The following is a 13270-nucleotide window of genomic DNA, read 5'->3' as shown; positions in this document are numbered from 1 at the left end:
TTCAGTGGCTCCGGGCACCGCTGTCATGGAAACGAACCCTCGTTTGAAAAGTCGCTTGAAAACGTTACAACGAGGCCGTAGACTAGTGGAACAGAAATGAGGCACTGCTATTTTCCCCATGATATAATATCTGGTGCTCTGCGTCCCATGTTAGTTATTTATGCAAGATTTATTGGTAATAATTAATTTTTATTAAAAAAGAAACAATATGCTTCATCGTTCTAATGTCGGTCGAAGTGTGGATGTGATTTACAGTCTAATCATGTTAGCCCCCTGTTCCACTGAACCTCTGCACTCTCAGACGTAATTACACACACACACACACACACACAAAAACACACACACGCACACACACGGAAGAAAACTCAAGTGTTTGGGCACTCATCCTGGATTACAGTTATTCTTAGCATGGGCTTCTTCCTGCACAGAGCACCAGGTGGATTACAGCAACAGTGCACTAAGATCACAGAATTTAATGGCCCATTAAAGTGCACCTCCTGGAATTACTCACACAGTTTCAGAGACTTGCCAAACGGCCCGGAGTGGAGCCGTTAATCCATTCCTAGCACGGCGTGATTGAAAACATTTCCATCTTGTTGATTAAATTTAAATGACTCGATATCCCACTCATTTACCCCACGATGCATCCTGCCACCGTATCGTGATTCAACGGCAAAGTGCGTCAATTTGGACAAACGGGAACTCAAAGTTTTACTGGAAATGAAAACTTTGGCTTCAACATCCAGAAAAATTCCAGTTTGGTGTGAGAAGTGATTCAGATGTGAATGTTAGTCTGGGACTGCAGCAGAGGTAAAAGGCGTCATAAAGGATAAAAGGCAGAATAAGCAGACGACTGAACTAAGCAAAATGCACTTACACCAGCACAAATATGCTGACAGAGTGAAAAAAGGTACTTTACCAGCTCAGGATAATGCAGCGTCTCAAGACAAAACTCAGGAGCTGAGCTGAGCTGAAAGGAAATGAAAGCATCTCCCCACATGAGCAGATTCACTTCACTGTCTCTGAATGGATTCATCCCTTGTTCCTTATCTGGTCACCACAGCCGTCCTCCTCCTGGGTATCGAACCGCATCACTGACAAACCAGAGCCCCGCTGCCAATAACTGATGCTCGTGTGTGATCAGGTGAGCCAATAATACAACTAAAAACAGAGATAGAAAGGCCTCTACGTGCTCTGAACCACATGTGAAACAGTAAATCCTTGATGTGAAAAGTTCATTTTTAAAAACCTCCGAGCAGGAAAAGCCTTGAAGGACCCTCAAACCCGTCACAGACGCAGGGTCACTGATTCGCCTGAAGCGTCACGACGAGCCTCCAGAAGCAGGAACTAAAAGCACAAATTTAATTTGTGTCAAAACGGGAATAAAATGCATCGCTGTGTTTGCTGTCCAGGTTTGTCCTGCCTCTGCTCTTAAGATCAGCCCTCACAATCCAATAAACTGGCATAAGATACGGATGGATAAAGGTATGCATGCTAATCAGTCCTATCAACCACGAAATTTCTGTATTAGACAAGCTTTGATAAATTCAGGTCTAGATAACCCTGTGAGCTGCAGCAGCGGCTCTCCGCCGTCTCGTCTGAAGAATTCATCTCACTGGTTTGACAGAAAGTTTCCCCCGGCTGTCTCTCAGTCCCTCTCACACACTTTTATTCCTTCCACTCTCACGCCGACAGCGCCCAGCCCGGATATCTGACACGCTATACTGCAAATGGACGTAAACCAGATAAGGGTACCAACACATCCCGCTCTCCTTGGATTCGAGTAACTGCTGGCCGGCGGCCGAAGTGGGCTGGCCGGCCTGCAGGATCAGATAAGATCGCGTTCGGAAGCGGTGGAGGCTGGGTGCGGCCGGCCATAAAGAAAGGATAGATGTCCATTAGCGGCGCGGTGGGGCTGGCGAGGGGAGGCTGCATCACGAAGCCACGCAGACAGACTCCGCTCTCCATTAGCGCTGCGGCCGAGCCCGTCTCAAATGTCAGAGCAGAGCCCAGTAATCGCATTTGAACCCGAATCCGCTGCTTCTGAAATGACCTCCGACACGAACCTCTCTGCGTGCGATGAGATGAAGAGGCAGAGCAGCCCACAAAGACAAGCAGTTCAACTCCTCAGCTGGTTGTTTTCTCTATTCTTCATCAGATGTTCGAAATACGAGAAAGAAAATAATCAATATCAATACATGATAGGTAAGAGATTGAGTCATCTGCATGTCTCTCATTAAAGTTATTACACTGTTATTACAGTTCATCTCAGTATACGGTGTTCAACATCTCATTAAAGAGTGAAGGAAAAGACAGGATGGGGAATCAAACCGGCAACTTTTGATTTAGAAAACGACTTTCTCCACCAGCCCAGCCCGGAAATATGATGAATAATGCAGCAAAAAGAACGCTCAGAACGAAGGAAACTAAAATCTTGCTCTCTTAAAGCAACAGCTTGCCAATATGCAAAGGAGGAGTGAGATAAAACTGCTGGTGGAGTCGTTCTGGCATCAGATTCGTATTGAAGAATTGATCAGCTCTGCTAATTAAAAAGCAAGACAATGCTGCAAACGGCCACTCGCACTAGATCGCTTCTAATTGGCTGCTAATCTGATCCGGAGCAGCGGCGGAGGCACAGCTGGGTGAAGACGAGTGTGTTCTCGCCACGCCGGTGAGACGACTGCATGTCAGGAACGAGGAAAACAGGCGGCCAAACGTCGGGACAGTTCAGCACCGGAGCACGACGCTTTCAGTGTAGGGTCACTCAGCACCGGTCAGCCTAAACATTATGACCACTGACAGGTCGAGGGAATAACACTGATGGCCATAAACATGCTGTCCTTATGGTGGAAGTTTTTCGTTTTTATTGTGTCGTTATTAGACACAAGACTGAGACCTCAGCTGAGATGACATGAGATGAGATGCTGTGATTCTAGTCATTTTACTTTTAAATTATTTGGTTTTGTGAAAAAAAAAAAAAACAGGATTTTTTTTTTTTGGGCTGAATTTGGCTCCTGAGCTAAAATGTGTTTGACACCCCTCATCCAGAGCTCTCTGAAACCACACCTCCAGCTTCAGACTCCACCCTGTGACCCTCTTTCAGCCGTTTAACAGTGTTCAACTGTTCCAGCTTTCATGTTAAACCACATTTCAATCTGCTGTTATCTGGCTTTTCACATGAGAAGAGCGAGAGGCAGCAAGAGGGCCGGATAGAAAAGAGAAGGATCGAGAGCTGAGACCACAGTCAGAGGGAGAGAGACCATTAGAGCCACTTGCCCAGGAGAGTGAGAGAGAGAGAGAGGAAACATACATGTGACTGTGCTACCTGTCTGTCTGTCTGTCTGGGGTCAACCTCGGTCTCCTGCTGGCACTCTGCCAGCTGTCTCCAAGGCAACCGGATACACGAGCCACAAATAGCCCGCCGAGCCGAGTATCCCTGCGCCGTGCCGGGGCCTGATCGAACCGCGCGGCGCGCCCTCACACTTCGTGTCCCTCCGCCGAGACAGACAGATCTCATTCGGAGCGACGGGAGGGGATTTCAACCCTCGTCTGACGGCGAACAGACGCAGCTCATGTCAGGTGAAACGACACAGCAGATCAGCCATTCAATTCAATTTGAATACAAAGAATTTTGTTTTTCCAGCATCAAATATATTTGAATTTTACTGCTTTTTATAGCAAAAGCTGTAAAAATTTGTAGTAGAATCCATCTGTCCATACAAATGTTCTTCTACTGTTAATGTTTAAAACTTATAGTTCTCTGCAGTGTGGCTTCATAAGAAAACGGCACCCAGCAGTGAACCTACAGGAAAACTACATCGTTTTCAGCATTTCTGCTACTTCTGTGAAAACAGATCGTCTTTAAAACGTCGTCGTGTAAAAAGGAAAGTTTTTTTTTTCCTGTAGTGTTGTGGCCACTGCAGGTTCATAAAAAAAGAGCGATGGAGAAGTCACTGATCAGCTATAGGAACAATCCTAACAAAATGCCACAAACCGGCTTTGAAATCAAGAAAAAAACTAGAATAACATTCAGTATTTTACAAATGTCTTGAACATCCACCTGTTCTTTTTTTAGCCTAGACGGGAGCACATGGAGTAAATGTTTGTTGCTCAACAGCACTGAGTTATCAGTGTCGAAGCGCCGCTCATCACTCCTGCAATGACTCAACCTCAAAGAACGTCCTCAAGGATCATCTGAAATTACACTGGATTCGAAGATAGCATTACAGAGATCAGGTCCTCATATACGCTACAGACACTCGTGTGTGTGTGTGTGTGTGTGCGTGTGGTGTGAAAGCAGTGTGTCTGCTCTAATCCGCACAGAATCATGTGTGTTTATTTGGCAGAATAATTAATTAAACCAAATGAATGAGCCAAATGTAAGTTTTTGTTTTTTTTTAATTGTCTTGTTTTTATGATTTGATCTTAATAATCTCAAACTAACTTTATTCCACCCTGCATTTAGATTTATTTCCAAGCCGCTGTGAATCGTGCTGAATTGTCTTTTGTCTGAATGATGCTGTGGAAACGAATTGCACTTGAATGCATCATCAGCCTCATCACCTCATCGGGGCGTTTTGGCAAAAAGATGAGCCGTTTGTTAAAATGCTTGCAGGAGTCCTGAAGTCCACTGGAGGAGTGAATCCGTCGACCCAGTGGGAGCTTCTCACATCCCACGTGACATGTGTTACTGCGAGAGGAAAAACAATGCTGACGTCAAATCAAACCTCGTGGCGTCGGCTGCAGAAACGCACAGCAGCCAAGGCCGGTGAAAATAATGAGGAGAAAGTGTGGCCATATAACCGGACAGAAGCAGCTTGAGGAGTGTGGACACAGACGCTGCTTTGACCTTAAAAACGACTGCGGTTGTGATAATAATGTGTAATTTCAGCGTCAGCACAGGAATAATACAGGTTGCACTTATTTATGCGTAAACTGTGTAATGAAGCTGTTTATTTTTGCTGATCTGACGGCGAGTACCAGCTCATGCGTGCATGTAAGGCAGAGGGAGGGAACGGCTTCCCCTTCGTCGGCGCTTGGTTTCTGGGTCCGTCAGCCGGGAGCACTCCTCGGCTGGCGGCGCCATTAAATGTAAGCAGCAGAAACACACATGCAGACACGGATGACGTGCGTCTCAGTGTGAGTGAGGAACAGCTCGGGCATTTCCAGCAGGCGAGCTGCCAGTGGCGCCACGCTTATTGTCCACAAACCTTCCTGCCCTCCTCCATCCTCCTCACTTCATTATCACACATTCTCCTCTTCCTATTCTTTCCTTTGTCTGTTTAATCTGCAATTTATGTTCCTCCACGTTTACTGACTGACAAATCCTAAGACAGGAAGTGCAGATCCACCTTTTCTGTGAACAAACATGTTAATTTAGCAGAAATTCCCATTTCATAGTTCATATAGGATGAGAACAAAAAAGAGAATAAGCATTTATTAAACTTGGGAATGAAAATTACTGATGAAAAACAGCAAACAAAGAACAAAGACTGCTGTTCTCTCACACACACACACTTCTATAGCCTCACACACACACTACTACACTTTGTGTATAGTTGATGAGTGGCTAAAGTTTGTGGAGGTCATCTTATTAATGAAAAATTAACTCACACACACACAGGAAATACACTACCACGACATGAAGGTATTTCCAAAGTGGTATTTTGGCTTGGATTTGAAAATGTATTTTCTAACAAAGATTAAAGTGGGTAAATTATCAGTGCTCATTAAATGCCAAATAGCAGTTATCTTCAGAAGCTGTTCTCTGAACAGAAAATCTACCGTCTGTTGCTCCATAATCTTTGTTGTGTTTGTTGTTCTATTTTTCCCAGTTTCCGTTTACATGCAGCGATCGGAACATTTAGCGACCGCAAATCTCAGCCGACGGCGGCGAGGAGGAGGAGAGGAGGAGGAGGAGGAGGAGGAGGAGGAGAGGAGGAGAGGAGGAGGAGGAGGAGGAGGAAGAGAGTGAGAGGAAGGGCGATCATGGGAGGAGAGGGAGGATGACGGTGGGAAAAGCAGAGCAATGGATGTTTTCCCTGCATCACCCCGCTTGGCTCCTGTTGCCATGGTGACGGAGTCGCATTAGCCTAATCATACTACCGTCTCACACCTTCATGCAAGCTCCGTCCCTCAATTCAAACCTTTTTCTCTCTTTTCTTTTGTAACTGTGACAGACTGAACAACAGGTGATCCTCTTTCTCCACTTGGGATTTTCAGCCCGAGGCTGGAGGAGGGACAAGACTGTGAGAGTGACACCGCACATTTTAAGCCTCAGTTTAGTAAAAGAAGGTTAAGACGCAAATGATTGGTGTGGATAATGCCTTGTTAGGAGTGTTGAAACACTTCTTTTCAAATTTCAGAAGAAAATCCACAAAGTTTGTCTTATATGTCTAATTTAGCACAGCGAAGTGAAGTTGGGACATCAAATATTAGATCTGAATTTTAGTTCAGTGAGGATAAAAACACCAATGTGTTGACCCGTGTAAGAATCAAGCTGCCAAACCTGTACTACCAAAATAAAGGCTGTAGATGATGCATGAAAAGAAGAGTTTGCCGTTTACACAGACCTGTGCAGACACACAACAGGATTACACACACACACAGATCTAAGTACCAAATCTTAGACACACAAATCCCATCAAGCACACACACGGATCAGCGAACACACAAATCTGTTAATGCAGCTATGAATGGAAACACACACACACACACACACACACACACACACACACACAGCTACACAAAGCAACCTCTGGTTATGTCAGCATGATCAAACGAAAGTTTGAACTAATTACTTAATGTGCATCAAGGTGAAATCAAAGGAACTAGAGCTGAGTTACTGTCCTGCGTCGCTGCTGTCGGACTTGACCAATGAGCTACAGCCGACAGCTTTTCTGCAAGCCGCGGCTCCTCGTGAAACGGCCGCTGCTTACTCAGTCCCTCCACCATCAAGCTAATTCCACATTTAGGCTTACAGCGCTCGTGCAGAATTCTCTAAAGCTTTTGACGTACAACAAGAAGGGATCTATTACCTGCTACACAGGATCAGGCATCAAGGAGAAACACACAATTACTATACAATTCTAAAATAAGCAAGGAAAATGATTATAACATCGATATTTGAGCTGCTGTTGATTCATTGCATGGATATATGTAGGTGTTTTGTCCTGCAGGTAAGCAGTCAGTGTGCAATCACTCATAATTTGCATTCATTGTGAGAATCGATGTCCAGAGATGTCCATCTGTGTTAATATTAATATTAAAATTACGTAATAACGTGCTTCATTTTCACATCGTTTGACATGCAGAAATTTGGAGGTATGAGGAAGATCAAGCCATGCCAAGTGGCTGTGGTGCAGATATGCCTTCTCTCAGAGGAGTCAGAGTTGATTAAAGCACAAATTTTACTGAGAGAGAGAGAGGGAGAGAAAAAGACTGCAGTTCTGGGTCCCAGTCAACTGCTGAGCAAGGCAAACACAGCAATGTACACTTGGAACTAAATCAGGAAGTCCAGGCCAATTAGAGGGACCACCACACTCTGCTTCGCTCCCTTCTGCCATATCACTTCCAATGCAGTCGTCTATGTCTCAGTGTGTGTGTGTGTGTGTGTGTGTGTGTGTGTGTGTGTGTGTGTGTGTGTGTGTGTTTGTGAGGGGGGGGTTAAAAGGAGAGGCCCATAGCCGCCATGCTAGCAGAGCAGGGCTCCATCCTGTTCCTGTGAAGTTGGACAAAGCGAGCCAAGCGCAGCATTCTGCTTCACGGCTGCCTCAGCAAAAACACAATATGTTGGCTCTGAAGGAACTCTCACCCGGGAGAATATCCTCCGCTTCATTATACACACAATAAAGAGCGGAGGGAGAACGAGACAAGATGAATAGTGCATCAGCATCCTGTGTACCGACTTTTTTTTCTCATTCCTTCGAAAAAAAATCAAGTCATTGCTCAAATGCCAGAATGTAATTATAACTTTCTTTTTTGTATTCCTAGTCGAGCAGATCTTTTTACGTTCTTCTTTTATGTCTGCAGTTGTGTGAGCTGGGATTCAAGGACGGTCTTTTGACTGGGAGCGTCGGGCGACTCGCTCGCCGAGTGGAGGGCTCGGCGGCTGCTCTTGACCTTTAGCGTGTTTTATCCCAGCTACTGTAACCTTTACAGCAAGTAAGAGTCCTTTACCTTTCAAGCAATCCTCTGAAATGGAGCTGATATTTAGACTGAATGGCCATTTTCCTGCCAACACGCTGCAGCGGCCTCTCAGTTCAGCTTCTTTATGGCACAACAGTCATGATTCTCTCATGAAGTCTGAAGGCTGCAGAGCAAATCCAGTATATGAAATCATTTCAGTTCAACCAGTCATTTTAAGAAGACAACATAAAGAAACGCCTGCTGCTGCTCAGCTCTTCATGTGTTTTCATGTTAGCGTTTCGACATGCCAGGGGTGTGACTTCGGTCTAACGTTGCGGGCTTTCTGAGCAAGCCAGCAGAATTTTAGAATGGGCATCCGATCCGTTAAGGTTACACTCCTCAGCCAACACTTCCTCCTTCAGAGAGCAGCCTCTCCGCCGTGCGGCCTGGCCAAACCCGACCGGCGTCCGCTCGTAGTGTCTGAGGACTTCTCAGGTATCGCTGGCAGCGTCCGCCTCAACAGGAATGGTGAACCGTACAGGAGGACAGCCAGCCCCGCGCCCGCAGAACGCTGTGCACCGTGCATTCCAGCCGGGACGGCCCCCCGGTGTAGAGTAACCTGTCTGACTCCGCCCGGCACCGCCATCTGGAAGCAGGAGGAAACTCAGTCCAAAGTGGAAATGTCTCAATGTTTCTCACATTGCCTGGAACCATTGGATTCGACTGCAGACTTCCTCCGAGAAGATTAGTTTAACTGCAGCGTGGATCTCTGCTGTAAGGCGCGACCGCCGCTGCAGAGAAGAACGCTTCCATCGCCTGGATGAATTAAGGGATGTAAACCACACGAGCTCCGGAAGTAATACCACGTTGATGGAGTGCAGTAACCTCTGCATTCATTTGCAGACAGTCCTGAAGCCAGAGATGTCGTCCTGGGTATACAATGGAAGTGCACTTCATTTTTACACAGCTTTGCACACGCCCACTTCGAAATCCCCCATCATGCACCATTCAACAGAGTCTACAAGCCAGATGAAACCATAATCCACCTCGTCAAGGCGAGGCAAATATAGTTAAACATAAATTATATCGAAGTTATGTGACATCGAGCAACATGGATGGATTTTCTTCTGAAATACGACTGTTTCCCGAAACAATGGCGCTTTCTGGCTGCTTTGAAAGGAGGCAAAAACCAAGCGTCTACCCACTTCTCCAGGGACACACCACTGACTGAGGCCATTATCGATGGTCTGATGGTGTTAAAATGAAGCTGGTCTCATGACATTGCTTCATCAGGAAGCAGATCACTGGGCTGGGCACTCTGATTAAAATGTGCTGATAGGTCTGCTCCAGTGGGCGATCAAACCCACGACCGCGCTAATCCAGTCATACACAGCTGTTTCAAGGCGTTTCCACCTCATCAGAACAGCTTGGCTCCGTCATCAGTACAAATCGGTCAAAATCAACATATTCTTCATTGATTTATTCAAACAAAAATTAAGGGGTGATTTTTAAGATATTTGATTCTTGTGGGATAAAATCCTGTTTGTGTCTGCAGCAAAGAAAAGAAGGAAATCATTAAACAGGAAGCTGAGTTTACAGGTTTGTTTACAAGTGCTTCCTGTGGCTTCGACAGGAGTTTTGAATCACGTGATGTCGGGATCACTCGATTCCAGGCCTGTGGGACTCAGTCCTCATCTCCGAGTCCACCTGAGAGCTTCAGCGGTCAGGAAGCCCACCGTGACCAGAAAGAAGAACATCAAACTTCCAAAACAAAAGACTTCAAAACTGACAAAACAGAATTCCAGCAAACAGTAGTCTGTGTTGTTCTGGAGGAATCAGACTGCCTGTGTGCTGAAGCTTCACTTCATGCCTATTGAAAGCCTCGACGGTATTGACATCGGAGAGGGTGTGGGCTGGAAATGACTGAACGTGGGCCGTCATGTTACATAAGCAGTCGTCCACTTCTCCCTTCTAAAAGAGCATGAAAACACAGATACGGCGTGCACGTATGTGCCGCTCACCTCCCTCTGAACAGATGGGACGCCTGAAGCGACGCCGTCGTTATCAGAGGCCAGAACGAACAAGAAGAAGAAGAAGAAGAAGCCCACGTCAAGCGGACAGTTTCTATAACGCTCCTGTCTCCCTCCTCCACCAGCCGGGCTTTAGGTTACATGTGCAAAGGGCACACCAGGCCTCCGTGTGTGTGTGTGTGTGTGTGTGTGTGTGTGTGTGTGTGTGTCATACACACTCTGAGACCAAGTGCAAGGTGTGACAGCCCATATCAAGTTGTTTCCATCGTCTTGGCCGCGAGTTCATTCAGCCTCGTCGCTCTGAGCGCGCTCAGATCCACTCCAGCTCAAACTGGCGCTCGTCGGCCGGCTCGGTGTTTCATGCGCAGCCTCTCCACCTGATGACTAATGTGTGCTGCTTCTCTCACTTCCACAGGGTTTTCGGTTGTCATAGTTACATCCATTAACACACCTGCTCAGCTCTCCGGTCCCCCATGTCTCTCTCCCTCCTCTTCCTGCAACAGCCTCACACTTCCACATGAAAACAAAACCGCCCGCCTGTAATGACTGCTGCCAGAGACACGGGCTGACGTCGGATCTTTAATGCTCCGAGAGTCCACTGGTTATTGAAGATGGAATGGCTTTATGCACTATTCTGAATGTGTGTGTGTTCCCGCCGTAAACACACCCTCATCCGGCACCTTCCTGGATCCTCCAGGCTCACTCACACACGCCGCCGTCCACATCGGTTTCACATATTCAGTGTCCCTGGCAACAGGTGGAGGCCGGCGGCGACGCCTCCATCAGCGTCCAGCTCTGTAATTTCTCTGCCATCACCGCCGACCAGCCTCGTTTCCCTCCACCTCTACTGACCGGCGGCGCAGCATCAATGTTTAAAGACGCGGTAAATCACAGTCCGTGTGCTGCCGGCCCGATCCTCAGGAGGGGCCCAACGCACCTGTTACACAGAAATAATAAAGTGTGTGTGTGTGTGCAGGAAGACACTTAGGAAGCGCTGACTTAACATAAGGCTGAATAACAGCAATGCTTAGTCAGCAGCCCCTTAACATCAATAGGTACTGCAAAGAACAAACACACACACGCACACACATACACAGAAAATACACAACCACAGCTTGGACTGCACGTTCAGAGAGGTTGAACTGCGGATTTGCGCCGTCTTTAATTCACCGTCTACTGAGGAAAACACAGTTTAGGGGCTAATCCAATTCTTGGTCAGTCAAAAAAAAACAAGTCCCAGTGTGTTAGAGAAGTGTGTGTAGCTACTGAGCATGAACAGAGCCCAAACACACACTGAAGGGAGAACATGCAGACTTCAACGCCTTGTCATGTGAAAACGCAAAACTTTCGTTGCGTTTTCGGTGCCTGTTTCCATGACAACGGTGCTCGGAGCCACTGAAAATGCAACTTTTTGTCTTGTATACTCAGTAGTTCCACGTTTCTAATCGTTATTCAGGATTTGAGAGTTTTTGCTGTCAGCACATCAGATGTCACCTGTGGAAGTAAACGCCGCGTTTCATTCAGACAAGAACACAAAACAAAATCCGTATTCTTCTCATTCTTTTGGAGAACACACAGTGGTGAAGTGGTTTGTACGCAGACTTGGGATGAAGGGAGTCCTTGGTTTGGGGCCTTTCTGAGCTCGTCCAGGGTGCAATCTGCCTTCAGCCACAGTCAGCTGGGATTAGATCAGATTCCTGACAGCAGTAACGATGGATGTAAGAATCATTTTAAAATCTTTGGGATTTTCTTGTTTAGGATAACCAGCAGCAAGTTTCTGATCTCATCTCAGCTTATAATCCGCCTCCTCATCAGACCTGACATGTCTTTGGTTACAAACTGCCATTTTTTCCCCCCAGATTGTCGTTCTAGGGCTCGGTGCATTTTCGTGGCATAAACCAGAGCTGCAAGCAGAACTCCACCCACTCAGCCGGCAGCCAGCACAGAGCCATAAATCTCCAGCGTCTCTGCGGAGAACCAGAAAGCCCATTTTCATTTTCTGCATTAGCTTCCAAAGAAACCATCTCCATTAGCGGCCGATTCCTGCGGGGTCCACGGTGACCCGGGGCTCCCGCTCCTCATCGCCCTTCTTTAACTTTTACCACAGCTGCCAGTGTGATTCCTCACCTCTTCATGTGTCACCGTTTCCTCTCAGCGCATTAACAGGTGCTTTTCACTGTGATCTCAATGAATTTCTCATTTAAATCAACAGGAAACTCTTTTTTTTCCATAACGTTTTCCCCTGAAGTGACAGAATCCATCTTTCAGATACCACAGAACAGTCCAACATGTGTAATAAATGTTGCGTTATTACTGAAAGCTAAAGATCCAGGATGGAGAGCGGCTGGTGAACCAGCAGAACCCAGAGAGCCAGGCAGCAAACACACGAGAAAAACCCACAAATCACATTTTCCAAATGCAAACCACTCAAAATCAAAGCACAAAACAAGTCAAAAGTGCCGTTTCTGTTTGTTTAGAAAGACAGAAGACGAGCGAACGCCTTGTGTCGCCTCTGAATGAAGTGCTGTTTACAGTCTCTCTTTTACCTTCTTCCCTTTCTTCTTACGATGAGCCGACTTCCCCGAAGCTTTCTCTTTAGCCTCCTCGCTCATTTCAGCAGCTGTTGAGGAGTGCGTGTGTGTGTGTGTGTGTGTGTGTGCGTGTGTGTGTGAGAAAGAGAAAGAATCCCAAACAGCTGTGAATGAATCCCCCAAAAAACTGACAAAAAAAAAAAAAAAAGAAACACAGAAAGAAAAAGGTTTTTAGTCCAGCATGGATGAGCGGGGAACTGTGGAGTGGCGGCCACTCAGAGCGGAGCGCGCACAGCGACCAACTCGCTCAGCTGCTCACACCCACTTTCTCACACACACACACACACACACACACACACACACACACACACAGTCAGTGAGGAGCCAACAAGGCAACCCGACAGGAGCGATGGAGAGACGCACATTCCCACCCGTTCTCTCACTCTCTCTTCCTCTTTCACACACACACACACACACACACACACACACACACACACACACACACACACACACACACACACACACACACACACACACACACCTACCTGTCCGTACAGCCTGTGGTTTCCTCCCACACACTCC

The 13270-nt window shown here is 46.7% G+C and overlaps 1 protein-coding gene across 3 annotated transcripts in view; it reads right to left on the bottom strand.

The window, feature by feature from the left end:
* The window catches only part of LOC115393247 (ankyrin-3-like), a 110881-nt gene extending 97814 nt beyond the window's left edge, over positions 1–13067 (bottom strand). Inside the window, exon 1 of one of the 3 annotated variants that reach the window (XM_030098131.1) lies at positions 12704–13067. In XM_030098131.1, coding sequence (XP_029953991.1) covers positions 12704–12769 — 66 coding nt within the window. In that variant the 5' untranslated portion in view covers positions 12770–13067. The remainder of the gene's footprint in view (positions 1–12703) is intronic. The other 2 variants (XM_030098132.1, XM_030098130.1) reach the window with 2 other exon arrangements.
* Between the last annotated feature and the right edge of the window lie 203 nt (positions 13068–13270).

This window comes from Salarias fasciatus, chromosome 8, assembly GCF_902148845.1.
Source record: "Salarias fasciatus chromosome 8, fSalaFa1.1, whole genome shotgun sequence".
Classification (NCBI taxonomy): Eukaryota; Metazoa; Chordata; class Actinopteri; order Blenniiformes; family Blenniidae; genus Salarias; species Salarias fasciatus.
This window is presented reverse-complemented; position numbering and strand designations above follow the sequence as displayed.